The sequence below is a fragment of the Antechinus flavipes genome, chromosome 4 (genome assembly GCF_016432865.1).
Source record: "Antechinus flavipes isolate AdamAnt ecotype Samford, QLD, Australia chromosome 4, AdamAnt_v2, whole genome shotgun sequence".
In the NCBI taxonomy this organism is placed as follows: Eukaryota; Metazoa; Chordata; class Mammalia; order Dasyuromorphia; family Dasyuridae; genus Antechinus; species Antechinus flavipes.
In genome coordinates, this window is record NC_067401.1 from 479959766 (window position 1) to 479987218 (window position 27453).

The following is a 27453-nucleotide window of genomic DNA, read 5'->3' on the forward strand; positions in this document are numbered from 1 at the left end:
GGCGATGCCCCCTGGTTCACAGACGAAGAAACAGCCTCCAGTGGAGGTCTTGTGCTGGGCCACAAAGGGAACAGATGCTTGCACACTTCCTAGGCTCCGTCCTGGGCCTGTGGTGGGAGATCCTCGGGAATGGCTCCCAGGGCAGACTTCCCCATTCTCCGCCTCACCCAGAAACGGGCGTTTTCCTGCTTCCGAGGTTTGGCCCGAACCTCTCTCTTGGGGGCACCTGGGCTGTGCTGCCCGGCTCGTGCTCCCTGAGGCTTGCGGAACCCAGAGAATGCCCTTTTCTCGGAACAGTTGACTCCGAGCAGGCCGCAGGTCTCCAGGAGGCCCAGGACCGTTTCTTGTTCTGGCTTCCCAGCTGGCGCATTCAGTGATTTCAATGGGATCCCACTCTTTGGGACCCCATTTGGGGTTTTCCTCAGGAGTGGTTTGCCATTTCCTTCTCTGGCCCATTTTACAGATGAAGAAACTGAGGCGAATGGGATTAAGGGATTTGCCCAGCATCAGACAGTAAACTCTGAGGCTGAAATTGAATTCAGGAAGATGGGGCTCCTTGCCTTCAGGCCCAAACTCTCTGCAGCCTGGCGCTAGCTAGCTGCCCACACTACCTGGCATAGGGGCTTAATTGATGTTAGGAGACATAAGTGTGTTTGGGACCAGATGGGAATAATGGAGGCCATGTTTCTAAAAGCATCTGTGCCCACAAACACTCTGAGGGTGGGCCTAGGGATGGCCCTAGGGTGATCTCATGTACTCGGTCAACTGGGAGGAAAACCCGAGTGTCGAGCAAGACCACCTGGCTTGAAGTTTCAGCTTTGTTGCTGTATTTATGACATTTTATTCAGGATGTTTTTATACTTTAACGTTCCACTGTTGATCTTTTTTCAGTTTACAAGTATAAACCCCGCAAGTATAAATGCATACGATGTATTTACTTTTATTGAGCAAGTCCCCAGTCCCCCCAGCCTCAGTTTTCTCACCTGCCAAATAAATGGGTTCCACTCAAAGAGCTTTCCAGCTCTAAGATTTTTTCATGGGCAAAAATATACCCAAAATCCTGCATGTAGAGCTGGAAAGTGACCTTAGAGGGAGAAAGGAGACGAAAAAGTACCCAGTATGTGCCAGGCATCACACTATGTGTGGGATGACTATTATGTCATCTTACACATGGTAAAATCTGGCTCTTTCTGGTATGACTGCATCTGGCCGAGCCAAAGCCTTCCTTTTCTGGGCCTTCCTGAGGCTGTGGTTGCCAGGCTGCTGGTGAGGCGATGGCTGAGGGCCCGGGGCAGGGCGCTTGGCTATCCAAGGCTCCTGGGTCCTGCCACCCAAACTCTCGCCATCAGGACTGGCTCGGGGGCCCGCCCGCCTCCCCCCCTCTCCCCCCGGAAGACCTGGCTGCCTCAGTGTGGCCAGCCACGGTTCCCTCTCCATGCAGAGTTCAGGAGCCACGAGCACCAGAACAGACTGTACCTGTTGGGCTGGGCCCACCTGGGAACAGACAGTCCAGTAAGCGAGGACCCCTTGCCCTCAGGGAGGATCCTGTGCAGTGAGGGAGGAGGGACAAGCACTGACCAATAGAGCGCGGCCTTTGTAAACTCCTCAGAGACAGGGACAAGGTTTGACTGGGCTGGAAGGTGGAGGCTGACAAAGGGAGAAGCTGCCGTGGGAAAATGGGCAAGCCCGGGTTCTGTTCCGAGGACACAGAGTAGTTCGAGTCGGAGCAGACGTACAGGAGCAGGAGTAGCCAGAGCTTCACAATAGGGGCACGCCGTGGGGTGGAAGCTCTTCACTTCCGGCTGAGAGGTGCAAACTTTAAGCAAGAAGTCAATGAAAGGCTGGACAGAAAGGAGGTTGGATAACAGTTTATCTGGAAAAGTTCTGAAAGTTTCAGTGGCCCACAAGCTTGCTGTGAGTAAATAGGATGATGTGGCAACCAACAAACATCATGGGATCGTGGGGTACATGAAGAGGAGCTCAGCTTCTAGGAACCGGGAGAGGAGAGCCCCCCATTATGTAGGCAGTGTCAGAAAGGATAGAACACTGGGTCTGGAGCCAAGAAGACCTGGGTTGGAATTTAACTTTGGACCTTAGAAAAGTCATTTAACTTTGGCTTCTTTGTTTATCTGTCAAAATCCGCAAGATGAGATTAATTATAGCCACTATCTCTATCAAATGAAATATTTGTAAAGTACTTATCTCAGTGCTTGGGATATAGTAGGCGCTTAATAAATGCTCATTTCCCTTCTCCCGCCCTCTGTCCTCCATGCTGGTCAGACTTATCTGGAGGATGGGCTTCGGTACCATAGTTTAGGAGAGATAACAAGCTGCATCAGGTCTAGAGGAGGGCAGCTGGGACAGGGGGGTCTGGCAGCCCTCCCCTCCCCCCCAGACAAGGGCTGGGGTGAAGCAACTGGGGGCATTGAACTTGAAGAGGAGTGTGGGGGGGGGCGATGGGGGGAACGTCTGCCAGGAAATAACATGAAGGGCAGTGTCTCTGGGCAGGGCAATCAGTGAGAGCTTTTATAGGAGCAGGGCTCCTTGGGAAAAGAGATGGGGAGGGGCCTGGGTAAATAGCTTCTCAGGGACCCCTGGGATAGAGGAGAGCTGACCCGGGGCAGGGAGTTTCTGAAGACACTGGAGGGAAAGTTTGGGGAGCCTGCAGGGGAGAGGGGAGGGGGAGGAGCCCTAAGTGGAGGGCTGCCCACCCACTGAGATCAAAGGAAGGCTCTGAGCCAGAGCCCCAGGGGAGGATCAGTGGCGGCTGAACTCCCACCGAGATCCAAGGAACCCCAGGGAGGGGGCCGGTTTGGGAGGTGGGAAGTTGCTGTCCAGAGAGTGCTAGTAAAAGTTTAACAACTGGCTCATCAAAAAAAAATGATAATTAAAAAAAAATTTTTTAAAATTTAATCTGCATTAAACATTTCTCCATCACTTCCTTTTAGTCTGGACTACTGACAAAAGTCCCGATTGGCAGCATTTGGGGATTTCCCAGGTGTAAACGATCACACTGAACATTTAACAATGGGCTCCTGCACACCCCTGGTGCCGCCTCATTGCGCACACCTCCGCACCCTGGGAGTGAGGTGGGAGTAGAAAAGGGCCCCTCACCAGGATGAAGCATCATTCCAACTGAAGGCCCACGTGCCCGCCACGGCGGGCATTTATATTTTTCTTTTCTTTTTTGAAATGGTCAGAGGCGTGGACTTCTTGTAACTTGGAAAGGTGCTGCGGATAGCCTAGAAGCAAAAGAAGGGGAGTGGGGGGGGATTCGGGGGTGGGAGGAGGAGTGGCAACAAGGGCCCAGGAAAATCAGTGTAGGAGAATCCAGGGCCAGGCTGTCCCAACTACTCCGAAAGCTGATTTCGACCCCAGCCCCTCCCCCCCTTCGCCTGTCCCGGGCTTCCCATCTAGTCTGGCTCCCCCCTCCCCCACCTCTCCCCGGACGGCCTCATCTCCTCAGGACCTGTCCCTCCCATCCGTCTCGGAGCCCTTCATCTACATCGGCCCCTCCCCCTCCGCCTATTCCGGTCTACACCGAACACCCCCATCTACAGGGGACCCCTCGCTCACACCGGGCCCTGTCCTCAGCTCCCCTCTCCCTCCATTGGACACCCCCATCCCAACTAGGCCCCAGCCCCTCCATCTTCTCCCTGGATCCCGGAACCTCCGCATTTACACTGGACCCCCTCCTTCCGTCTGTTCCGGAGCCTGCACCCTTCAGTTCTCGCAGACACCCCCTCCCCCCCAATCTATTCCTCCTTTGCACCCACGGCTTGACTTCTAACAAGATCCGAGAAGGAACCAGCGACCGGCGCCCGCCGGCTCCTGAGGCATGCGCACTCAGTCTCAGTCGCCAGCTCCGGAGAGACACCTGCTCTTGGCCTCCGCGGGGCGGGACCGCGGTGCCTCATTTGCATACCCATGATGCCTTGCTAAGGAGAGCCAGCGCTTTCTATCGGGCTCGCTGAGCTCGGTCCTCCAGAGTATTTTCCGGGGCTCCTGCGGCACACCTGAGCTCAGAGCACGAACTGTATCTCTTCGGATGTAGGCGGCTGGTGGGGTCGGCGGGGCCGGCGGGGCGGGGACCGCCCTGACTGTACCCGGGTCCGGGACTCCTCTGGGAGGAGAGGCTAAGGCCCGTTTGCATACTCTGGTTTCTCTTCAGATCGCATAAATCTTTCGCCTTTTACTAAAGATTTCCGTGGAGAGGAACAGTTATGAGTTTGGAACCAATTTTTTGAGGTCTTGCTCCGGCAAGGCTGTCTTTTGCTGTTAAAAAAACAGAAAACTTATGGTAAAGACATTTTGCGCGAGTTGCGGGGTGATTCTTTCTCAAAAAGCTTTCTGCGCGGTTTCCCAACCAGCTTTGAACTCCCATTCCAACCTTTCAAATGCCCAAGGTTAATTTACATGTTGATTTACCCAGTATTCTCTGCGTTTTTCCCAAAGAGAAAGTTCCCGGTGTTTGGCTAGAGAGTTTTCTCAGTTGCACAACCAATGAGTATCTGTTCCCTTAGTTGCGTAACCACTGAGTAGCTTTTCCCTCAGTTGCACAGCCAATGAGCATCCAGTCCCCCCTGTAGAAGGCGTTGCTCGCAGTTTTTCTGCAGTCCATACCGCAAGAGTCGCACCAGCCACCGAGAAGTCGCCGTGAGCTTACCCGGAGTGAGTGCTACTGGGTCGGAGACGGCGAGGATCCGACAGCATACTCTGGTTTCTCTTCAGATCGAATAAATCTTTCGCCTTTTACTAAAGATTTCCGTGGAGAGGAACAACCAAGAGTTTCTACCTAATTTTTCGAGGCCTTGTTTCTACAAGGCTATATTTTGTGTTTTAAAAGCAGACCTTAACTACTTAGTGGTATTTGCTATTTTTCTTTAGTTCACGTTTTTAGCACCTTGAAGTGTTGGAAGGATCTTTCCAAAATCGCAGGGCTTCTTCCTTCTACTGCATTTCAACGGGATCGCGGGCGAGTTCGTGGAGGCCAAACCGCTTAGTCGATAACTCCTTAATCCCAAATTCTGTCTACAGCGGTAATCTCTCTCAACCCCCCACAGTCACGGTCTCCATGGGCCTCCATTTAATATTCTCTAAAAGGAGGTCAGGTGATTAGAGATCAGGGTTCATAATTCAGCAGGATCTGAATTTCAATTCCGACTCATTCTGGCTTAGCGACTGTGTGTGACTCTTGACTAGTCACTTAGGTAAACTCAGCCTGTTTCTTCATGTATAAAATGGTGCTACCCCTGCTATTGACCTTCACAAGGAAGATCAAATGCCGGACTATATTTAGTTCTTATCGAGCCTTAAAATGCCATACAGTAACTAATGTTATTAGAACGCCTCAATAATAATAATACTAACAACAATAATGGCTAACTTACTACGCAACAGGTGCTGGGCTAAACACTTTACAATTATTATCTCATTCGATACTCAAAGACAAACCTCGAAGCTGTAGAAGCAATCTATAATAATAGATGCTGTTATTGTCTCAGCTTTATAGATGGGGAAACTGAAGTAGACTGAGATCAAGTGACTTGTCCACTGTCCTAAAACTTATTAATAATGACGCCGATCTGAGGCTGGATTTAAACTCAATAATCAATAAACATTTATTAAAGGCTCACTACGTGCCAAATGTGCTGAACATTAGAGATCCAAAAAGAGGCAAAAGATAGTCTCTATCCTCAGGGAGGTTATACTGAAATAGAGGAGACAATAAACAAATATATACGAGACAAAACGATATACAGGATAAATAGACAATAAGGGGGGGGGGAGGAGAGAGAATTAAAAGGGTTTAGGAAAGACTAGAAGATGGGCTTTTATTTGGCACTTAAAGGAAGTCAGATCAGAGGAGGGAGAGCTTTCCAAACATGAGAAAATGTCCAGATCAGAGAGATGGGAGGGTCTTGTTCCAGAAAAAGCCAGGAGGCCTGTGTCAGTAAGGTACATGTGGGGAGTAACACGCAAGAAAGGGAGGAGGGCACCAGGTTGTGAATGGCTTTGGGTGACAGGACATTCTGTATTTGCTCTTGAAGGCAACAGGCAGCCACTGGAATTTATTGAAGGGTAATGACATGATTAAAACTGGGGATTTGGGGGAAACTACTTTATGACTGAATGGAAGCTGGATTGGAGTGGTGAGAGACCATGGGGAGAGAGCTGGGCAGACTCCCCGCCTCCCAGGCTATTATAAAAATCCAAGCCTGGGGTGATGAAGGCTTGCACTGGAGGGTGCCCGTGTTAGTGGCAAGAAGGAGGCATATTTGAGAGATGCTGCAAAGGTGAAGTCTACAGGCCTTGGTAGCAGCTTGGACATGGGGAATGGGCGAGCGAGGAGGCCAGGATGACTCCTAGGTTGTAGGCCTGAGGGATGGAGAAGGGGCGCTGCCCTCTATCACCACAAGGGAGGGGGAAAAGCATGGGTCAGGGGGAAAGAATGAGTTCAGTTCCGAGCATACTGAGTTTAAGATGTCTACTAGACATCCATTTTGGAATGACTGAAAGGCAGTTGGAGATTGGGAGTGATTGGAGAGACTGGGGCAAGGAAAGGTAGATTTGAATTTAAGTAAATCCATGTGAGAGCACCACATGAAATATTACGGAGGAAAAAGAAAAGGCCCCAGAATAGAAGTCTGAGGGAAATGGTTAGAGGATCTAAAGGAAAATCCAGGAGACAGAAAAAGAGAGGTTGGAGACATAGAGGGAGAGCAAGGAAAGAGAGGAAGAGTGTTCTGAAAACCTGGAGAGAAGAGAATGTCACGGAGGAGAGAGGGACCAACATGTCAGAGGCGGCAGAAAAATCAGAGAGAATGAGGATAGAGAAAAGATACATGTCATTGGTACCACTGGAGAGATCGGCTTCACTCAGATGATCAGGTCAGGGGTGGGACTGTAAGGGGAGAGGAGCAAGGAAGAGCTACCCCTTATGGATGCCTTTTCTTTTTTTTTTTTTTTGGAGTTGGAAATTTTATTTAATTTTATTTTTATAAAGCTTTTTATTTTCAAAATACCGCATAGATAGTTTTCAACATTCACTTTTTTTATAAAGAATCACAGATTTATTATTATTATTATTAATAATAATAATTTTTAATTGATAGAACACATGCCAGGGTAATTTTTTACAGCATTATCCCTTGCATTCACTTCTGTTCCGATTTTTCCCCTCCCTCCCTCCACCCCTTCCCCCAGATGGCAAGAGTCCTTTACATGTTGAATGGGTTGCAGTATATCCTAGATACAATATATGTGTGCAGAACCGAACAGTTTTCTTGTTGCACAGGGAGAACTGAATTCAGAAGGTAGAAATAACCCGGGAGGAAAAACATAAATGCAAGCAGTTTATATTCATTTCCAGTGTTCTTTCTCTGGGTGTAGCTGCTTCTGTCCATCTTTGATCAATTAAGGCTCTCTTTATCAAAGAGATCCACTTCCATCAGAATACATCCTCAAACAGTATCGTTTTTGAGGTATATAATGATCTCCTGGTTCTGCTCATTTCACTCAGCATCAGTTCATGTAAGTCTCGCCAGTCCTCTCTGTATTCATCCTGCTGGTCATTTCTTACAGAACAATAATATTTATGGATGCCTTTTCAAGGAGATCAACTACAAAGGGCAGAAGAGACCTGGACCTCCATTCGGGGTGATTAGTGGGGTTGGCAGAGAAAGTCTGAAGTACTGGTAAAATCAGCACTCCCTGAGGCAAGCAGGGAAAGGTACTGTTGGGGATCAGCTCAGCCTTCCAGTCCTACTCCTGTGGGGGTCTTGGGTAATCCCACCTTACTGTATCCAATCAAAAAGCCAAATGATGATGATCCCTGAGGTCAAATTTCCCCTATAAATCTGCCCATGGCCTATGCTATCTTAACTGAATCCCTGTTGGCCTTAGGCCAGCCTCAGTGTTCTGCCTCTGATGTCTTTCTCCCTCCCCCCACACTTCATATAGCTATGGCTAACTCTTTTAGGGTGCTACACTCCTTTGTGTTTTTAGCTCACCAGTTAATGGCATTCTCCCACCTTATGGAGTATTCCCTGGGAATTTCACCGGGGAACTTGACTTTCCCCTTGTTAATGGTTAAAACCCACTCTGTGTCTAATTTATCTCCTTTTTGACTGTAACCTCGTCTCATAAATAAAGGGACCTCCTGGCAAAGAGAAAGCCCTTGTGAATTCATCACATGACCGAACCCATCACTTGGTATAAAACTCCACATTTGTTGCCAGACCTCAACCTCATCACTAGTACAATAATTAGCAGGGATGAGAAAATCAAGGTCAGGTTGTTGTGGGTTTTTTCAGGTTTTTTTCAGGATGAAAGAAACATGGACATGTTTGTGGGGCAGGAGGGAAGGTGTCAGAAGAGAAGGAGAGATTGAAAATAAGTGAGAGTTGGCATATGAAGATAATGGAATATTATTGTACTATTAAAAAATGATGAACAAGCTGATTATAGGAAAGCCTGGAAGGATTTACATGAACTGATGCTGAGGGAAGCAAGCAGAACCAGGAATACACTGTGCAAAATAACAGCAAGTGTGCAATAATCAACTCTGAAAGGCTCCGTTCTTCTCAGAGGTTCTGTGATTCAAAGCAATCCCAATAGACTTTGGATAGAAAACACCATCTGCGGCCAGAGAAAGAACTGAGGAGAATGAATGTAAATCAATTTGTGCTGTGTTCGCTTCTTTTTTCTGTTTTTTTTTTTTTTTTCTCTCTCCTGGGAGCGACTTTCCTTCTAAGAATTGCCATGTACGCCATGTCAGCTGGTGGGGCGGGTCCAGGAGGTAGAGGGGGGCTCGGCCTCTGAGGCAGCAGCTTGTGTCTTACAGGTGTTAAAGTTTCTTGGGATGGCGAGGGGCGTGTCCTCTTGCTACATCTCTTCTTGGGACTCAGCACTAACTCCAGGTGTCTCCCTTCTGCGGATCCACCCACGCAGTGCTGAGGGGGCTGGGCACGGGGTGATCCCAGAGGAGAGTGAATGTAAATGGCCAGCTTCCCTGAAGGAGGGAGGCAGAGGGAGGCAGAGAGGGAGGCAGGGAGGCAGGGAGGCAGAGAGAGGGAGGCAGGGAGGCAGAGAGGGAGGCGCAGAGACATACACCGCTGACCCTGCTGGGATTACCAATAAAGAAAGGCTGTTGGGCCCCCTAACATTGGTCTTGTCTCCACATCTATGAGGAAGATGGGTATGTATGGTCCTGGCCATCAGTAGCCTTGGAGAGGTAGGAGGTCACACTTTCCTGTGGTTTTTCCAGAACTTTTGTTCTGATTTTTCTCTCCCAACATGATTCATAAAGCAATGTGTGTTTAAAATAAATAGGAAAAAAAGAAAGAAAGGAATCGAGAGTGGGGATGAGAGAGGAAACTGTGCAAGGGGAGAAAGGAAGGACCAGGATCACAAGGCAAAGGGGTCAGCCTTGATAAGGAGCTATTTCATCACACCAGATGTAGCAGGAGGACAGCTGGGCAGAAGGCATCCGTGGTCCCTTCCAGCTTTAAGGCAAAAAAAGAACACCCCCCCCATTTTATTCAAAGTCTACAATGTGTCCTTCCTCTCCCTCCCTTATCCACACAGCTGCCAAAGCATCTTTCTCCTAAAATGCTGCTCTGACCATATTCTCCACTCAAGAAGCTGCCCTTGACTCCTGGTTTCTAGGATTAAACAGAGGCTTCTGGCTTTGACCCCTGAGCGTTATTTTTCACTTTTGTCTGGCTTAACTGGCTTCCTTGCTGTCCCTCGAGTTCTCCCACTCCATGGAGGTTTGCTAGCAGGCCCCCTCCCCACTCTCCCTCACTCCCACCCCTCAATGAGCATTACTGAGTGAACCAGACAAGCCTGGAGGCAAAGGCAGGGAAGGCAATGATCAACATTTATTCATTGCGGTCACCTGCCTCACTTTCTCCTCCGGAGCCATCTGGGCTTGGTGGCCAGGTAGAGACCCGGTGGGCTGCAGATGCCCCCGGATGCAGTGGGAGCCCTTGGCCACACTTGGTAGCAATCAAGGGAAAGAATGGACTCTCTCTCCTAGTCAGAAATAAATAAATAAAGCTTGGAGGGACCAAATGATGAGGTTGGGTTCGGTCACGTGAGGACTGGCCATTCTCTGGCAAAAGGTAGGTTTATTTATTTGTTTACAGACAAAATGAGGTTACAACGGACACTAGGAGTGGTCAGTATGAAGTAGACCCCAGGAGGCCTGGGGGAGCGGGGGAGGCAGCACGCCCGGCGGACGGACCCAAAAGGGATTCGGCAAACACGGCCTGGGCCACGGGCAGATTTCTAGGGGACACTTAACCTCGCCTGACTTTCGGATCGGGAACGCAGAGCGGGGCGACCCCAGACCTCCCTAGGAGGAGACTGAGGGTGGGAGACTGAGGGGCTGAGCCGATCCCCATCAGCTCCTTGCCTCAGGGAGTGATCTCATCAGTACTTCCGGCTTCCTCTGCCAACCTCACCTCGTGACCCAGAACTCGTCGGTGTCTGAGGCGAATTCGAACCCAGATCTTCCTAATTACCCCGTGGGCCCCCAGCTTCTTGCGGACTGTGCCCGGGGGATGCTCGGAGAAGGCGCAAATGGAGGAGGCTCGGACTGGATGCGTTTGGTCTCGAGCCTGGGGGACCGGAACCGAAGCGGCCGAAGTCGGAGCAAGAGGTGGGGAGGGAGGGTAAAGGGAGAGGGCAGGTCTGGGGGAACGGACGGGAGCGGGGGCAGCCCGGGGCCGGGGCCCGAGCGTCCGTCTGGGAGGAGACACGCTGCGCGTCCTGAGCTGGGATTCCCAAACCAGAGACCAGGGCGAGGGTGCGGAGAACGTCAGGGAGGCCCAGGGCCCCGGGGAGGAAGACCGACAGTGAGGGCAACTGAAGCAGCGACCGAGCTCATCTGCATACCCACAATGCAGTGCGTCCAGGCTCTTCTCAGCCGCCCGCCCGCAAGTGACTTCTCCTGGAGTCCAAGGGCCAGGGTTCGTCCTGGGCTGGACTGTCGCGTGCGAGGTCCCGAGGCAGAATGAAGGGGCCCTTCTCTCCGTGGGAGGAAATGGTCGCCGTGAGTGTACCCGAGGTGACGGTTCCAGGGCCGGGCAGGGACGCAAGGAGCGGGCATACTCTGGTTTCTCTTCAGATCGTATAAATCTTTCGCCTTTTACTAAAGATTTCCGTGGAGAGGAACAGTTAAGAGTTTTTAACTAATTTTTTGAGGCCTCGTTTTTGCGAGGCTCCCATTTCAAAGTTAAAACAGTAGCTGGCGCTGCGAGCTTTTCTTAGCACTTCCCGCTTCGCCATTAGGTGGCGTGGAAGGTAGTGTTATGATTTAATCGCACCAAAACCATTGAAGCCTCCCACGGTTCTCAGAGCACCGACTATTGCTTCTGAAACCGTGGCGTGTGCTTAATCTTCTGTCGCATGGATGGGGACGTCTACGGAGGCCCCCCTATTACATCGAGATCGTTTTTCCGTAGCGAGCCTTTTTTTGTGTAATTTCTTGGCAGTTTTGGTCTGTGTTTTTGCATTATCTTCCTGTAGTGTTGTGTAACCTCTGCAGTGATACTGTAGTCTCCTTGTAGTGATACTATCATCTTTTTGTAGTTACTTTCTTGTGTAACCTCTGCAGTGATACTCTAGTCTCCTTGTAGTGAAAATATCATCTTTTTGTAGTTACTTTCTTGTGTAATCTCTGCAGTGATACTCTAGTCTCCTTGTAGTGATACTATCATCTTTTTGTAGTTACTTTCTTGTGTAATCTCTGCAGTGATACTCAAATCTTTCTGTAGTGTTATTGTCTTGTGTAATCTCTGCAGTGATTGTGTAATTTCTTTCTAGTGATGCTCTATACTTATAGTGATACTGTCATCGTTTTGTAGTTACTTTCTTGTGTAATCTGTAGTGATACTCTACATTGTAACCTTTTTGTAGTGTTAGTCTTGTGTAAATCTCTTTGCAGTGATACTCTAGTGTAGTCTTGTAGCGATACCGTCATCTCTTTGTAGTGATACTCTACATTGTAATCTTTCTGTAGAGTTACCGTGTTGTGTAATCTCTTTGCAGTAATACTCTGTAGTGTACTATTTTTGTAGTTACCGACTTGTTCAATCTTTTTATAGCGATACGTTTTGTGTGATCTGTTTTCGCTTGCTGTGACCGTCCCCGTCTCTCCCCTCCCTCCCCTAGCTGAGGCACACTGGAGTTACGTGTCTCGCCTAGGCTCCAAAACGGGCATTAGGTGTCAGAAGCCAGATTTGACTCGGGCGCAAACCTTCGGACTACCGGCCTGGCCCTCTAGCTGTCAGTGTGTGCTCTAGACGTTCATTTGTAGCTTCCCTCGGATAAGGGGGAGGCGCTGATCGGGACGTGTCCGATGGCTTTGCTCCAATTTTGTTGGTAAAGCCGAAACTAGCGCCAGCTCACGGAAGAACCTTCTGCTGACCTCGTCCGCTCCTCCGATCCCGGCGAACCCACTGACCTCACTGTACACACAAGTATTCCTAGCAGCTTTATTCGTAATAATGAAAAAACGGAAACCACCCACGTGCCCGACTGAGGAATGTCTGAATCGAGAGGGCTGTGAGCGTCAGAGAACATTGTTGTGCCAGACACGGAAGACCGATACAGAGGTCACGGGGAAAGACTCGTGAATTAGGTAAAGCTGAAAACCCGGTAGCCGAAAAATAGCCGGATCTTGACAACACAGACAGGAGGGAACTGAGGAAGAGGCCTGTTCTCCTCAGAATGTCCTCGGTGACACGTAAACTGGATTTTATGGTTTGGGCGATGATTTGGTGCCTTAATTTGTTTTTGGTTTCTTAGACGGCCACTGACATGATAATAAAATTTGCTTTGAAAGAGAGGGCACGTTCCGGAAATGTTACAGATATAGGCACTGCAACACTTGCTGGGTAGAGGGTGAGTAAGGGAGAGAGGAGTCGAGGGTGGTGACTGGGAAGATGGTGTCCTGCAAAGTAAGAGGGAGCGGTTGGGGAAGGATGAACGAGTTCAGCTTGGGCCGTGTTGAACTTGAGATGTCTACGGGAAATCCAGATGGAGATGTGTCTACAAGATAATTCAGGACCCGAATTCAGGAGAGGCAAGCGCTGCGCTTCTAGATGTGGGAGTCATCCGCGTAGAAATAAACGGAGTTAGAATATATCTAGAGCTCGGGGCTAGGGGACTGAACGCCAGGGTTCCGAATCCTGCCTTTGCCACCCGCTAGCTGTGTGACTTTGGACAACTCATCTGCATCTGGGGGGCCACGGCGGGGGCAGGTGGGAGTAGGGATCAGAATCAGAAAGGAAGCAGGCAGTGAATAAAGGACCTGGCGCTTAGAGATGGGGAGAGGGTTCCGCTCCAACAGTGGCGGTAGCCGCAGGCTGAGGTCTTTAATCCCGCCCACCTCCACTCCAGGTCAGAGAGTCCGCAGAAGGTGCTGGAAGATAGAGTCCCGGTCGAAGTGTTCAAAAGCTGTACGTGAGACACAGCGCGGAGGATGCTGGGGCTACTGTAACGCCCGCTGGCGCGGAGGATACCGGCGGTGTAGTTCAGAGCAAGGCGGGGGGAGTCTCTAGAGGCCTGGGGGGGCCCACCCGGTCTAACTCGGTCACTTGGACTGCAGTTCCAGGTAGCGGTGGTGCTCGCGGGGCGTGGTCCCCTTTCGGCGGCGCCCCTGGATGCTCCGCGTCCCTTCTCCCCGGCGCAGGGCGTGGCACTTCCAGGCCTCGGCAATTTGCTCTACCTGGGGGAGGGGCGCAGACTTGTCAGCGTAAAAACGCTCTAGAGGGAAGGGACTTCGGGGGCGCCAGGAGGTTGGGGGCGGGGCTCCTTGGGGACAGCACACTAAGCACTATGGGGGGGACGCCGCATGCTCGGGGCTCCCTATGAAAAACGGAGATTCCGTGTGGGGGCGCACTAGGGCATGCGTGGGAGATGCACCGTAAGGACGAGGGCGGGGGCGCGTGGTTGGGTTTGTCGGGGTGGAGAGGCGGGGTCTGGCAGCCTGCGGGTGGCTCCCCTACCGGGATAAAAGGCTCGACCCGGTTTTGCTCTTCCAGTGAGCTCAGCTCCGAGGGGGACAGCAGAGGCAGCCGCAGCTCCCGCACCACGGCCTGGGCCACCTGCTCCATCGGCTGCTCCAGCACCGCCTGAAACAGAGCCCCGCCCCCGCCCAGGCCTCGCACCTCCACTAACCCCAGCCCGGCCCTCCCCGGCTCTTCCGCCCCGAGGTTCGGCCCGGAGCCCCCCTTCCTCCCCCGAGGCCGGGCCGGGGCTTCTCCGGGATCAGCCCGTTCACTCCCCTCGGGGAACCTAAGGCAGCCGGGGCAGGCGGCCCAGGCCCGGGGCTCACCGAGCTGACCCGCGCCCAGTGGCGGGTGGCGGCAATGAGCTCGACTTCGTCCACTGCCAGGCGGTCACTGCGGAGCACGGGGATCAGGGCGGCCGAGGAAAGCTCGTGGAAGGCCGGGGTCCTCAGGACGTCCTGGCGAGGCAGCCCAGGGTCAGGCCGGAGCTGCCGCGGGGCCTTCCCCGCGCTCCCCCCTCCCCCAGGGGTGGGCAGCCCGGGCAGTACCTGGGCATGGCCGTCGATGAAATGAAGGCACCTCTCCCGCAACAGCCGCAAGCCAAAGGTCACCGCCACCTGTCCAGGGCACACACCGGGGAGGGAGGGGGTTCAGGCCAGGCCTGCCTGGACCCCGGGAGCCCAGATGGCCAGAGGAGCCTCCCCTAGGACTCTCTGGAAGGCCCGAGTTCAGATTTGCTCTCGAATCCTGGGCAAGTCACTTCACTTCTCCCTCCTCTCCCCCTTTAAAATGAGGCTCCCCGTAGCACCCCCTTGTCCTTTCAAATGAAACCTGTATGAAAGGGTCCTGGTGTGCTCAAGAAATGCTTGTTTCCCTCTTGTGAAATGGGAGAGAATGGAAGTCTGTCCCAGCAGGATGAATCAGGGGAAAAAGATTTAGAGCAAGAGAGGCCTTCTAGGAGCCAGCAGATCCAAGTCCCTAGTCCTCCAGAGAAGGAAACTAGGGTCTATCCATCGATGCTTGCATTTCAAAGCCATTCTAAAGGCTTTGGGGAGAGCTGAGAACCAGGCCTGGCCCAGTCAGGGGTGGGGACCCAGAGGGGAGGAGCATCAAAGCAGCAGGGAGGCCGGATTTATTCACAATCTCCTGGGCTGTGGCTGTGGCTCTGTGGCTTTCTGGTTTACAAAGTGTTTTCTTTCAAAGGGGGAGAGGGGAAAGGGGAACGATCCTTATCTAGATCCTGCCCATGACACAGATGGATCAAGGACAAACTGAGGCCCCACTCCAAACTGGGGGAGGGATGGAGAGGCAAGGCCTGTGTTTGATACATTTTACAAAGAGAGAAAATGGGGGAGAGGGCAGCAGGCTTCAGCCACAGCCCACAACCACTTGTTTATCACAACAGGAAACTGGGAGAAGTGGCCAGGAAGGTTACAGCTATTCTTAGCCCTGGAGCCTGAGTGGCCCACCCTTGTCTGGGGCTTCTGGGGTTCCCTGCCTGGGGCTGCCAGCCTGGGTAAACGTGGCAAGGGCCAGGCCCTAGGACCCTCACAGGAAATGCCCATCCTCCCAACAGCCAGGTGGACAGGACCAGCCCCATAGGCACCTTGATTCACTACCATGTGTACACACACACACACTGTGTCACACAACTGCACCCCCTGAGGGGCCGTTCAGTTTTTTACTGAGCAAAGACTTGCCTGTGCCAGAGACCTTCCACAAAGTTCCTAGCAGAATTCACAAAAGGGAAAGGGAGCCCCCCCATGAGGGATCCCAGAAAAGGGGGAACAAGAGTAACTTCAGGCTCTTTTCTCAGGGGGCTCCCAGTCTGAGAGACAGAGGAAAAAACACTATATGCACTGTGGTCAAGGAGGATCAAAGCTCTGGAACCGGGCTTTGAAGGATGGGAAATTGCTGCAGGTCCAAAAAGCTAAGGGCACTCAAATGAGCTCCCAGAAACCCACCATTCTGACACTGGCAACTCAGCCCCAAGCAGCCACTGGGGGCCCTCCCACTCCCTGCTGCGGCTGTGCCCACACTTCAGACCACTCCCTGCGATCACATTCATTTTGCTGCTCCCCATGTGGCTGGGGCTGGGTGAGGACGGGTTGGGGGTGGATCGGAGGATCCAGACTCACCTGTAGGGCCTCACAGACAAGCTCCACGTCCAGGTTATGCACCACAAATTCCACACACAGCTGGGGAAGAGACAGGCAGGGGTTTGGAAAGAGGGGAAGAAAGACAAACCCTTTACCCCCCCTCAACATGGTAAGTCCCAGGAAAGGGGGCTGGGTGTTGGTGAGCTCTGGGGGGGAGGATGACCGCAGATCTCTCGCAGCCCCCGCTGGCCCCCAAAAAAGGACCTGAAGGTACTACCACTTGGGTCCAAATTCTGGTTCTTAGGTGACCCTGGTCAATCCCTGCCCTGTCTGAGGGTTCTTTCCCACCCGAGTCCTGTGCCCCACTTTTCCAGACCATGTTAGTTGGGCCCAGCTGTAGAGGGGACATTCTCTGCCCATCCTGGGGTCCCTAAAAGCCCCTCTGTGGGGTGAGTGGGGCTCCAGGGCAGAGGCTGAGGAGCTGGGGACTGGTCATGCCTGATGCGGTCAGCTCTCCCTGAGTCAGTAGAAGACTGTTAGTTTCTGCTAGATTCGGATCTAGGACCCGAATGGGCCGGGAGGATGCAGTGGGACTGCCACAGGAAAGGTTCCTGAAAACTGAGGCTCTTGGGGGCCGAGGCTTTCACAAACTCACGTTCAGACTGAAGGAAAATCATTTGGGTGGCTTGGCCTTTTAGGGAAAAGGATGGCCTGGGCAAAGACATGGGGGTGGCATTTATTCAGAGACAGTAAACTGACCAGGGCTGCTGGATCTGGGGGCCTGAGAGGACCAATGTCAGAGGCTCCTCGAGGCTTCCCAGCGGGTTAAGCTGTGGCTGCTGCATTTAGTAGGTTTCCTGACCTCATGGCAATCTCTGATCATTGGGTATGGCGCCCATCAGTGCCAGCCATCCGGCCTCAGACTGTGGGGGGTGTCCTCGGTTCTAAGGGCTGGGGCTGCCAGCCTGAGGGCAGTAAGGAGCCACTGGCATTTATTAAGAAGGGGAGTTACCCAGGCCAGCCCAGGATGGAGATCACTTGAGTGACTGTGTAGAGAATGGACTGGAAAAGGATGGGGAGAGCAGTAATGTTGGCAGGGGGGATGAAGGAGGGTCTGGGCCCAGGGAAAGTGGCAGAGAGAGGAGTTCTGGGTCAATTCCAGATGCGAGGGGTCAGACAGGACTTCAGAGACCATCGGTGCAATGACGGACAAAGGCTCAGAGGGAAGGGCTTGCTCCATGTCCACCCTAAATCAGGGGCAGTCAGGAGGACGGGCCCCAGCCCACTTCGCCTCTCCCTGAGGCGTGACCCCGGGTCTGGGGGTTTTTTCAGTGGGGCAGAGGCACAACTAAGGCATGTGGGCTTCCCCACATGGCCAGAAGGAGTGATAACCCACCCAGGGTCCTCCAAAGGTCTACCTGCAGGCCTCCCCCACCAGGCCCCTCCCTCTCCCCTCTCCCCTCTCCAGCCTGGCCAGGGCTGGAAGTTGCCCCGGGGGCCCTTCCTCCCCATCCCCCCCTACCTCCCGAAGCTCGGACAGCCCATATTCCAGAGATGAAATCAGCACTTCCAGGACCTGTCAGGGAGGTGAGGGGGACTGAGGTCAGAGGAGGCAGGAGCCAGAAGGGACGGCTCAGGGAGGGCCCGGGTCTCCTCCCACGCCTGCTGTTCCTCTCCACCTACTGTGCGCCTGTCCAGGGTGATGCTGTTGGTGTAGAGGAATTCCAGCACCGTCAAGAAGGCCTCGGGGGGTACGTCAGCCAGGACCACGGGCTCCTGCGGGGCGCCCCCTCCGGGGCCCTCGCCATTCAGGAGCTGGCGGAAGTAGTCGCAACGGGAGGTCAGGAGGCAGCGGTGGGCGAGCACTTCCCTCCGGTCTTGGCCCACCAAGAACCTAACATCACTGGCGGGGGCAGGGAGAAATGGGAGGGAGTCAGATTGGAGGTGTGGGGGACCCCCCATCCCCGTCATCCAGGGCTCAGCCCCCCAGGCTGGGCCGAGCAGCCCTGGGCAGCCAAGCCTGCTTCAACCAGGAGTTCTTGGAGGCTCAGGAGTGCTGGGCAGCATGGGCAGAAGTGCCCGGGGCCTGTAGGGGGTAGAGGCCAGCCTCCCCCGGCCTGGAGCTGCCTCCTGGAGCGAGGCCTCCCTGGCGGTGACTCAGGCCCATCCCCAGGCACCTTTGCAAGGCAGGATGGAGGGAGGTGCCCGTGGGGGCGGGCATCCTGGAACGGTGAAGGAGAGAGCAGCCCACGGCTTCCCTGGGCTGCTAACTCAGCGTTTCCTAGCTGCTTCCTCTGCCTCAGGGAGGCCCTTCCACCCCCTCTTGGCCAGCGATGAAGCTTGGCTGGGGCTCTGTTTAGGTGGAGAAGGGGGGGGGGATTAGGCACAAGGCCCTCCAGGCATCTGCCAGGCCCTCCCCCAGACAGGGCCCGGCCCTCGGCACTAGGGCTGGAACCCAGATCTTGGGGATCCACGCTGAGTGACTTTGGGCAAACCCCTCGCTCTCTCGGGCGGCTGGGAAGGAGGGACTAGCTGGGACTTGCGGCCCAGGACAGCGTCCTTGGCTGCCGGGGCCCCATTGGGACGGCTGCCCCTTTCACAGGTCGCTGCTGCCGGGGCCAGGGGCCTGGGACGGAGGTGGGAAGGAAGTGCTGACGAGCTGGGGAAAAGTTTGCCAGCCACAGGTTTCCACCAGAGACCTGGCTGGGCTACGCCCACTTTCCTAACCTACTCTGCAAGATGGGGAGAATTTCTAGTACAAAGGGTTCCAGGCAGAGTCATCTGGAAGCGGGGTGCTGACGGAGCTGTCCCTCCTGGGGGCGAGGGCCCCCTCCATCCCCCTCCGTCCCCCACCCCCTACCAGGCAGGGAGTTCCCTCTGGGAGGCCCGGAGGGCTGGAGGCGGCTCCTTTAGGCCTCAGCTGCCTCAGTGGGCCGCTCCTCCCATGTGGCTGGTGCTCTGTGCCCCAACCCGCCTCCAAGAACCCAGAGCTCAACTCTGTGTGGGATCTAAAGATGTGATAAATGATGTCCCGGGATCTGAGCCACTGATTAAAACGTTAAACAGAACAATTTTCAGATGACGAAGTTAAAGCCATTTCTAGTATATGAAAACATGCTCCAAAAATCACTATTGATCAGAGAAATGCAAATTAAGCCAACTCTGAGCTACCACTACACTCCTCTCAGACTGGCTAGAGTGACAGGGAAAGATAATGATGAATGCTGAAGGGGGTGTGGGAAAACTGGGACACTGATGCCTTGTTGGAGTTGTGAACTGATCTAGCCATTCTGGAGAGCAATTTGGAAGCTCAAAAATCTATAAAACTGTGCGTACCCTTTGACCCAGCAGTGTCATTACTTACTCTGTATCCCAAGGAAACTGTAAGGCAGGGAAAAGGACCCCCATGTGCAAAAATGTTTGTGGCCCTTTTTGTGCTAGCAAAGAATTGGAAAATGAGGGGATGGCCATCAATTGGGGAATGGTGGAACAATCTTGTGGTACAAGAAGGTAATGGAATATTATTGTTCTATAAAAATGATGAATAAACTGGTTATAGAAAGGCCTGGAAACATTTAAATGAACTGATACTGAGGGAAACAAGCAGAAGCAGGATGTTCTGTTTGTACGTGACTGTACACAATAACTGTGCACAATAAGAGCAAGAGTGTGCGATGATCAGCTATGAGAGACTTGCTTCTCAGCGGCTCAGTGATCCAAGGCAAAAGCAACAGACTTTGGACAGAAAATGCCATCTGCAGCCAGAGAAAGAACTGAGAAGACTGAATGTAAATCAATACACGCTACGTTCACTTCCTTTTTCTGTTTTTTTTTTCCTCTCCCATGGTTTTTCCCTTTTGCTCTGACTTTTCCCCCCTCCCAATATGATTCATAAAGCAAAGTATATTAAAAACAAAATTACAATTAAAAAAAGGAAAGAAATGTTAACCAGGGACAGCTAGGGGCAGCCAGCCCTGGAATCGGGAGGACTGAATTCAGATCTCACCTCAGACACTTATTAGACCGGGGAAAATCATTTAATTCCGGTTACCAAAAAAACATGTTAAAAAAGTTCAGGGCTCAGCACAGGCCCCCGGGGCCCTCCACTAGAGACCAGCTGCTAAGCTCATTAATGGCTGGCCCACCTCCTTGGGGTACATGAGAAACTCCCTCTTCTCACCTTCTGACCCTGCACCCCCCTCAGCAAATTATCCACAAATCAAGAAAGGAAAGACTTGTCTGTCATTCCCCGGGCCGAGGTTTTGGGGCCCAGCTCAGGGTCCAAGGAGAAGGGCAGCAGGGCTGCTGGCCGGCCCAATCAATGCCCTCTGCGAGGGAGGCGGCTGACCCTTCGCTGCTTTTCCCAGACATCTCCCTGACTAGGAACTGATGAGCCCGGTGACTCCCAGGACAAAGCAGCCTTTGAGAGGTGGCTCCCCAGCTCCCCCATCCCACAGGTCTCCCGGGCTGGGAGCTCAGCTAGTGAGGGTGGCAGGAGACCCATAAGGAGCCCAGTTATCAACTCTCCAAAGGAGGGGAAGGCATTGAAGGCCCCATCTGTGTGGGGCAGGAGAAAAGGGGAAGGTCACTAAATCTGACCTTATTCCCCACAAGGTCAGCAGGGTCTCTGAACCCCCCTCCCACCCACACACACACTCAGGCAGCTCATCTGGACCATAGGCAGAGATGGGCAGGGGGGACTAGAATGGAGGCAGACATGCTAAGGAGAAGCCGGATCTCAGGAAAGGCCAGAAATCACACAGGTTCTTAATGAGCGGCGCAGCTAAGGGGCACCCAAGGCCCTTGATCCCCAGTCCTGTGCCATTCTTGCTACCCCTGGGGGGAGAGGAAAGGCCCAGACTGCCCCAGATAGACCAGAGGCTGCCTGGCCCTGTGGAGCCTTCCCCCTCGGCAAGGATGCTGGGAACTCCTCCAGCCTCTTTTGTGGCAGTCAGAGGCAAGCTGACACCCCCCCTCCCCATCCTGGCACTTGTCTGGGCTGTGCAGGGCAAGGACACTGGGCCAGTAACTTTGCTCAGGGGACTACCCAGTTGGGCCCCAGCCAGGAAAACCAACCAAGACCTGGGAGGCAGCTGGAGACAAGCACCAGGGGGAAAGTGAGGGAAGCAACCTGCTGGTCCTGTCCTGCCCTGCCCTCCTCCTGATGCTGGTCCCTTCACAGTCCTGCCCACACTGATTACCACCCTCCCTGGAGACATCTGCCTTCAGCGTCTGAGGCACCCATGGGGTCCCAGCCCACAGAGGAAGGCTCAGAGGCCACGTGATCCAATCCTTAGCTGACCAACAGTCCCTGTATCTGCGGCCTCCCATCTCTGCTCGCGGATCTCCAGTGCTGGGGAATTCCCCTCCTCTCCCAGCAGCCCTTCTAGTCTGGGACAGCTCTCATGGGAGGAGGTTCTCCTAGAAATGGGCTTAATGTTCCCCTCCCTGCCGTGCTGCTCTCGATTCTGATCTTAGGGACCCAAACAGAACAGGTCTGGCCCTTCTACTTCTCCACATCTTTCCCTCGACTCTCTTCTCCAGCCTAAAAACATCGTTCCTCCAACGGATTCTCCTAACGAGACCCTGGACAAACTGCCCCTCGTCAGCATCCTTCCGGGGATGCCCAGGACTGACCACGGCACTGCAGAGAGCATCTGACCCAGGCAGAGCTCGGGGGGACCACGGCTGCCCGGCTTCATTAGCCTGCTCACCTGCCGGGCCAGAGCCTGGGTCCCCCAAAATCTCCAGATCCTTGGCCTCCCCAACCCTGTGTTTATGATTATTTCTCAGATTAAGAATGAGCCCGTTGTGCCGGGAGCAGCGCTGGGCACATGGGAGAAATGCAGAGAAGGACAATGAGTCCAGAATGTCAGAGCTGGGAGAGGGTGTCCATAGCTGGAGCCCCTCATGGTACGAGCAAGGAACCAGAGGTACGGCGGAGGCTTCCCTCCTCCACGCTGCACCATTCTATTGGCCATGAAGCCCAGTTAGAGTCTGTGCTCCTTGAGAGCAGGCCATGGCGCTCCTCCTCTCATGTCTCCTCCCAGCACAGGTGGAAGGACCCAGAAGTCAGCCAGCCTTGTCCTCTCACTCCCTCCTGTTCCTCGGCTACATCACCGGGCTGCCTTTTCCCAGGCTCCCACTTCGGTCGATAGCTCAATCCTCCAATCCCCATTAGCTGATCAGGAAGCTTTCTGGGCGCAGGGCGCCCCTAGACATCCCCTGTGCTGTGCCACTTCTGAGAGAAGTGTGGGCGGGATCCCCGTTGGCCGAAGCAGGCAAGATCCCCTTCCATCCCAAACTCCCGCTGGACAGCCACACACCGGGGGAGGGATCGGCCTGCCTCAAAAATGGGTGTGCCGTCGGGTGCCCTGGTTAGGTTGCTGAGCTGGTTGGAGGAGGAAAAGCTAAGCTTCTGCGGGCCAGACTCAAGGACAAGGGTCAAGAGGGGCCTTCTGATAATACCCAGGAGCACCCTCCATCCCGCAGAGACAGCAGAGGGGGGCACGCTCCCCCTTTCAGACAGCTGAAATGACCAGGGGTTGGGGTGGCTGGCTCCGCCCCCCAAATCTTTGCCTTCTGCCCAGTGGCTGGCCAGTCCGGAGCTAGGCCAGGGAAAGGCAGTGAGCTCCTGCTCCTGGCTCCTGCGCGGTCTCACCACTCAGCAGTGGTCCCTCCTTCAGCAGGGCGCCCTCCTCTCCATCCAGCCCCGAGCTCATTCTCTTCCTCCCACAAACCTCCTCCATCCTCTGAGTCACCGAGACTGAAATCTGAGTCACTTGCCTCCAATCTCCAGTCCGGAATCCGATCCTTCCTTATCTGCCGCCATGACGTCACATCTTCCTCTCCAACTGCCTTAGCTCTCCACTCAGATCCCCTTGGCCCAAGCATGTCCGAGGCCCTCTCCCCCTAGCCTGGATCTGCCTCTCCTTCCCTAGGCCCCCACCCACAGAGAAGCTTTCGATGCCCTTCCTCCCCAGCTCTTGAGAGCTCTTCCTCTTCCCCTCCTCCCTCCCAAAGACCGTCCCAATTACTTGTCACTCAGCACTGCCTGGACTCATAGGCAGGTGCCTCTGTCAAAGGTGGAGAGATTCCCATTGCTCCTGACCCTGACGACTGCCCCGAGTCCTGCAGAATCAAAATGGTGGAACCAGAGAGCTAGAGAAGACCTTAGAGGCGATTTAGACCAAGCTATGGCTGAACGGGATCCTCCAGTAAGGGAGCTCACTACTTCTTCCGTCAGCACACAATATAGTCTCCAAAAAAAAAAAAGTTCGCTAGAAGACTGGAGAGAGGCCTGGGCTCTGCTGCCCAGCTCTGCTGCTTAACTGTTTGTGACACCATGGCCATCCATGCCATCTATGGGCCTCAGTTTTCCTATCTTTATGTGAAGTACCCATTTGGGGAGATAGCCAAGGAGCCTTCTTGCTAACTGGAGTCTGAAGACCCGAGCAGGACTCATGTCTGCTACTTCCTATGGGACTTTTTTCTGAGCCTGTACAATGGGAAGTGTAAGGCTTTCCCTAGCAGTGCTGGGATCAAGTGCTTTGGCAAGCCTCGCTTCTCTAGGAAGCAGAGCTGAGGAGACTCCTGGGCACTGCCAGGGCAGAAATGCCAGGGAGAATGAGAGGCCAGACCACACCCTGCCATCATGGAAGGCCTTAGCTTCACTTTGGGCCTCGGGCACACCCTGAGAGCTGGACAGCTCCCCTCCACTCGGCTCTGGGCTCTTCCCTAGCCCTCTGCCTTCCCTGCCGGCCTCTTGGCTCTGGTGGGCTGACTGCTGTCCACCAGCCTCACTGTGTTCCATGCCCTGTGTGCCCGCCCCTCTGGCTGCCCTGGAGAACTTAAAGAAGCTGGGATCGATACAAGAGCCCTGCGCAGCTCAGAGATGGGATCTGAACCCAGCTCTCTACCTCTGAAACTTAGGCCCTTTCCCTTATGCCATCCATGGAAGCCCTAGACATGGCACTGCTGCCCCTGACCAGTGGTCCGAGAGTCTGAGAAGGCCAGTGGGGTTGCCTGAAGGGAAGAGGGCATGTTCAGAGTGCAGAGCTACCCTTTAGGGTGAAGAGTGATGGAACTCAGGGGACCCATTTGCAGTGAGTTCCCTTCCCTCATCTCATCCCACCTGCATTACTTCAAGCAAGTCCCTTCCTTGTTCTGGCCTCAGTTTCTTGCTCTGCAAAATGGGGAGATTGGACTTGCTGACTTCTAAGGAGCCTTCCAGATTCAAATTAAGATGCCAGGAGTTGGAGCTTGGATTGCCTTGAGAGGGGAAGTTTCCAGGAGTAAAGTGAAGAGAATCCTTATCTGGGCCCAGGGCCAACCACTCCCAGGAGACTTGAATTGGCTCTGGGTGATTCCCTTTTTTAAGGGAACTGATAAGCGGGAAAGTGTCTTAAGGCACTGATAAGCCAGAAAGGGCCTCCTTAAGGACTTAGATGAGCAGGCCTGGAGGGCTGGGGGAAGGAGCTGGCCACGTTGGGGTGAGGTGGGGTGGAGAACTTAATCCCGGGACTGTCCAGGGTTAGAAAAATGGGCCATTTAGGGTAAGGCCTCCGAGGGCAGAGCCAGGAGTTATGAGAGGGGAGAGGGAGGGAGAAGGGAGGAGGCTGGGAAATGCTGAGACGGAGCTGTCCAGAAGAGGAAGTGGGGACCACAAAAAGTAGTGAGCTCCCCGTTTAAGTGTCTCTCAAGTACAGGCAGTCCGGCCTCTAGTCGGGAGGGTTTGGGGGTCGGGGCTAGTCAAGGGCAGGATGGAGACTCGGGGAAATCCCGGCAGGGCTGAGAGGGCGTTCCCCTGGCCCAGCAGGGGACTAGCGCTGGCGGGCGGAGGGGCGGCGCACACCTGCGCTCACACAGCCGGTCACGCGAGCACTGGCTCACACGGCGTGACACACGCGTGCCTCACCGACCACTCGCCCCGGGCACACCGGAGCCCCTCGCTATCTGCTTTGCTGGCCCGCGCTCCCGCCGGCGCGCCCGGGGGCACGTTCAACCCGAGCCCACGCTCCCTCCGCCTTTCACCTGGCCGCCCCGCCCCCACCCCGGGGCTCACCTGAAGCGCCCACAGTTGAGCAGCCCCCGCAGGGCGGCCCTGAAGGTGGCTGGGTCTCCTTGCATCGAGTGGGACGGGATCTGGGCCGGAGTTCCTCCTGACGGCCCTCCCGGAGACCCCCCCGGGGGTCCCATGGTCCAGGACGAGGCTGTGGGGAGCGGGCTCGAGGGGCCGGCGGCCGAGCCGGAGGCCGAGCCCGAACAAGAAGTTCGCAGCCTGCCGCGGGCCCGAGACCTGAAGCCTTCCGGGCGTGAACGGTTGCGGACGCGGGCCGGGTCCAGGCAAACGCTGCTGCCGCCGCCGCCGCCGCCGCCGCCGCCGCCGCCACCGCGGGGGGTCCCGGCCCCAGACAGCCCCGGCCGGGCCCCCCCAAGCTCCCAGCCCCTAAGCATGGAATCCCCCGGTTGGCGTCACTTCCGGTCACTAAGGTCCGGGTCAGCCCCTCCTGGGCACTGCGCCCAGCGTTCCGGGAGCCTCCCTCCAGGCGTCCTCCTCCCCTGGGCAGCGCCGCAACCTCCGTATGGCTGAGCTTCTCGGGCCCGGATGGGGCCGCCTGACCCATGTGCAGCCCGGCCCGGCGCCGCCGCCCAGGACCCCAGGCGGGCCGGGCTCAGCAGCCTCGGACAGGTCCCCCGGGACCCTGGCCTGGCCAGGCAGGGGCAGCAGCCCAGGCCCCTGCGCCCCCGGAGCTCCCCTTACCCCGGGCTGGGCCCGGGGCAGAAGCCCTGAGGTCACAGTGGGGGGAGGGCTTAGCATCTCTTTTCCTGCTGTCTCTGGCCCCCAGCCCAGGATTGACTCAATCCAATCAATGGGTGACCCTTGGGGCTGGGCTCAGGTGGCAGCCCCTCTCTGCTTCCCGAGTCATCCCTGACACAAAGCTTAGCTCTCCTGAAATGAGGAAGGGAGGGAGGGAGGGAGGGAGGGAGAGGGAGACATGGAGGGAGGGAGAGAGGGAGACATGGGGGGAGGGAGAGAGGGAGACATGGGGGGAGGGAGAGAGGGAGACATGGAAGGAGGGAGAGAGGGAGACATGGAAGGAGGGAGAGAGGGAGACATGGAAGGAGGGAGAGAGGGAGACATGGAAGGAGGGAGAGAGGGAGACATGGAGGGAGGGGAGGGCACATAGCCCTCCATAATCCCAAGGGGCACAGTAATGGGACACTGGGAACCTCAGGACTTGGGTTCACATCTTGTCTTTACCCCTCTAGTATCATTGCAAAGAACACTCCAAATGGGATCCCTTAGAATTGGACACCATTGAAAAGGACTTAACTTCTCTCAATGCTTCTGAGAAAAGTCCAGTCCTGAGACCTGCATCACTCTTCCCCCTCCCTCCCATTTCTGTAGCAAATTTTTCTATTTTACAGATGGGACAACTGAGGAAGCCCAGAAAGGAGGGCATGAGTTTCACCAAAGTCATCCATGTAGTCAGTGCTGTGCAGTCTACACCCACCCCATACCTCTCTGTTCCTAGTTCCACTTCTGTTTCCCAAGTCTGTCAGGGAAACCCCTGTATGTCTGGTGGGGAAAACCCTAATGGGGACTTAGGACAACCTGCCCCAGCCTTACTCCACCACTCTCTCAGCCTTATCTTAGCCCATTCCCAGACAGGGGAGAGACTAGTGGTGCCCCAAGATCACTGTTAGATCCCTGGCCCTGACCTCTGACCTGAGGGAGTCACTCAGCAGCCCTCCTTATCCTCCAGACTCTCCCCAGGATGTGATGAGAGGGAGCTTGGGCTGCCAGAAGTCCCCCTCTTGCTAGGGGGTTTTCCCTGGCCAAAACAAATTCAACTCTCTTTCCCACAACTCCTTTTGCTTTCAGTAGGGTGTGAGGTGACACTGCCTGAATTATAGGTTTGCCAGGGTCACCCCACCAGTTAATGGCAGAGCAAGCATTAGGTAAGAGCCTAGTAGGGTCTGTCTCCAATATCGGTGTCTAATTTGCTACCAAAGGATCAGAGAGGTCCAGGACCCCCAGAAGGAAGGGATCCCAGGGACATTTGAGCACTTTATCCAAGAATTCCTCCACTGCATACCCGACTTGCCTTTCCTTGAGAATTTTCAAGGGTCTCAGCACTTCAGGAGCCAGCCCCATCACCCCATCCTGGCTGCTACTTTATACTTTATATATACTTTATACCTTCCCTCTATAGGGCTTGGTAACACAGAGCTCGGGTGATCAGGCCCAATCCTAGTTTATCACCACCTCCTACTTCCAGAACTGTTCAACTGACACTGATCAGGCCTGAGTGTGGAGAGGAGATCTC

At 54.4% G+C, this 27453-nt stretch overlaps 1 protein-coding gene, 1 long non-coding RNA gene and 3 other non-coding genes across 8 annotated transcripts; 3 read left to right on the plus strand and 2 right to left on the minus strand.

The window, feature by feature from the left end:
- Positions 1-2887: 2887 nt before the first annotated feature.
- On the minus strand, positions 2888-4634 carry LOC127563431 (uncharacterized). 2 transcript variants are annotated; one of them, XR_007953961.1, is made up of 2 exons: positions 3926-4634; positions 2888-3242 (listed from the first exon to the last, which is right to left on the minus strand). It is a non-coding gene; the product is annotated as an uncharacterized LOC127563431 (long non-coding RNA). The 2 variants fall into 2 exon arrangements; XR_007953962.1 differs by lacking the exon at positions 3926-4634 and adding an exon at positions 3683-3917.
- On the plus strand, positions 4152-4267 carry LOC127563535 (U5 spliceosomal RNA). The gene has a single exon (XR_007953992.1). It is a non-coding gene; the product is annotated as a U5 spliceosomal RNA (small nuclear RNA).
- A 77-nt stretch (positions 4635-4711) lies between the features above and the next one.
- On the plus strand, positions 4712-4827 carry LOC127563723 (U5 spliceosomal RNA). The gene has a single exon (XR_007954147.1). It is a non-coding gene; the product is annotated as a U5 spliceosomal RNA (small nuclear RNA).
- A 6287-nt stretch (positions 4828-11114) lies between these two features.
- On the plus strand, positions 11115-11230 carry LOC127563722 (U5 spliceosomal RNA). Its single transcript, XR_007954146.1, has one exon. It is a non-coding gene; the product is annotated as a U5 spliceosomal RNA (small nuclear RNA).
- Positions 11231-12489: 1259 nt separating this feature from the next.
- BTBD19 (BTB domain containing 19) lies at positions 12490-25841 on the minus strand. Of its 3 annotated transcripts, none has more exons than XR_007953959.1 (9): positions 25185-25841; positions 17804-18023; positions 17643-17696; positions 16160-16219; positions 14570-14638; positions 14348-14479; positions 14019-14144; positions 13400-13738; positions 12490-13059 (listed from the first exon to the last, which is right to left on the minus strand). XR_007953959.1 is itself a non-coding variant. In XM_051999886.1 (8 exons), exons 1-8 carry the CDS (start codon positions 25574-25576, stop codon positions 13604-13606), a joined length of 1188 nt encoding a protein of 395 aa, XP_051855846.1. In that variant the 5' UTR covers positions 25577-25841; the 3' UTR covers positions 12490-13603. The 3 variants fall into 3 exon arrangements, 1 of the variants encoding a protein (XP_051855846.1); XR_007953958.1 differs by having other exon boundaries at positions 13322-13738; XM_051999886.1 differs by having other exon boundaries at positions 12490-13738.
- Positions 25842-27453: the final 1612 nt, after the last annotated feature.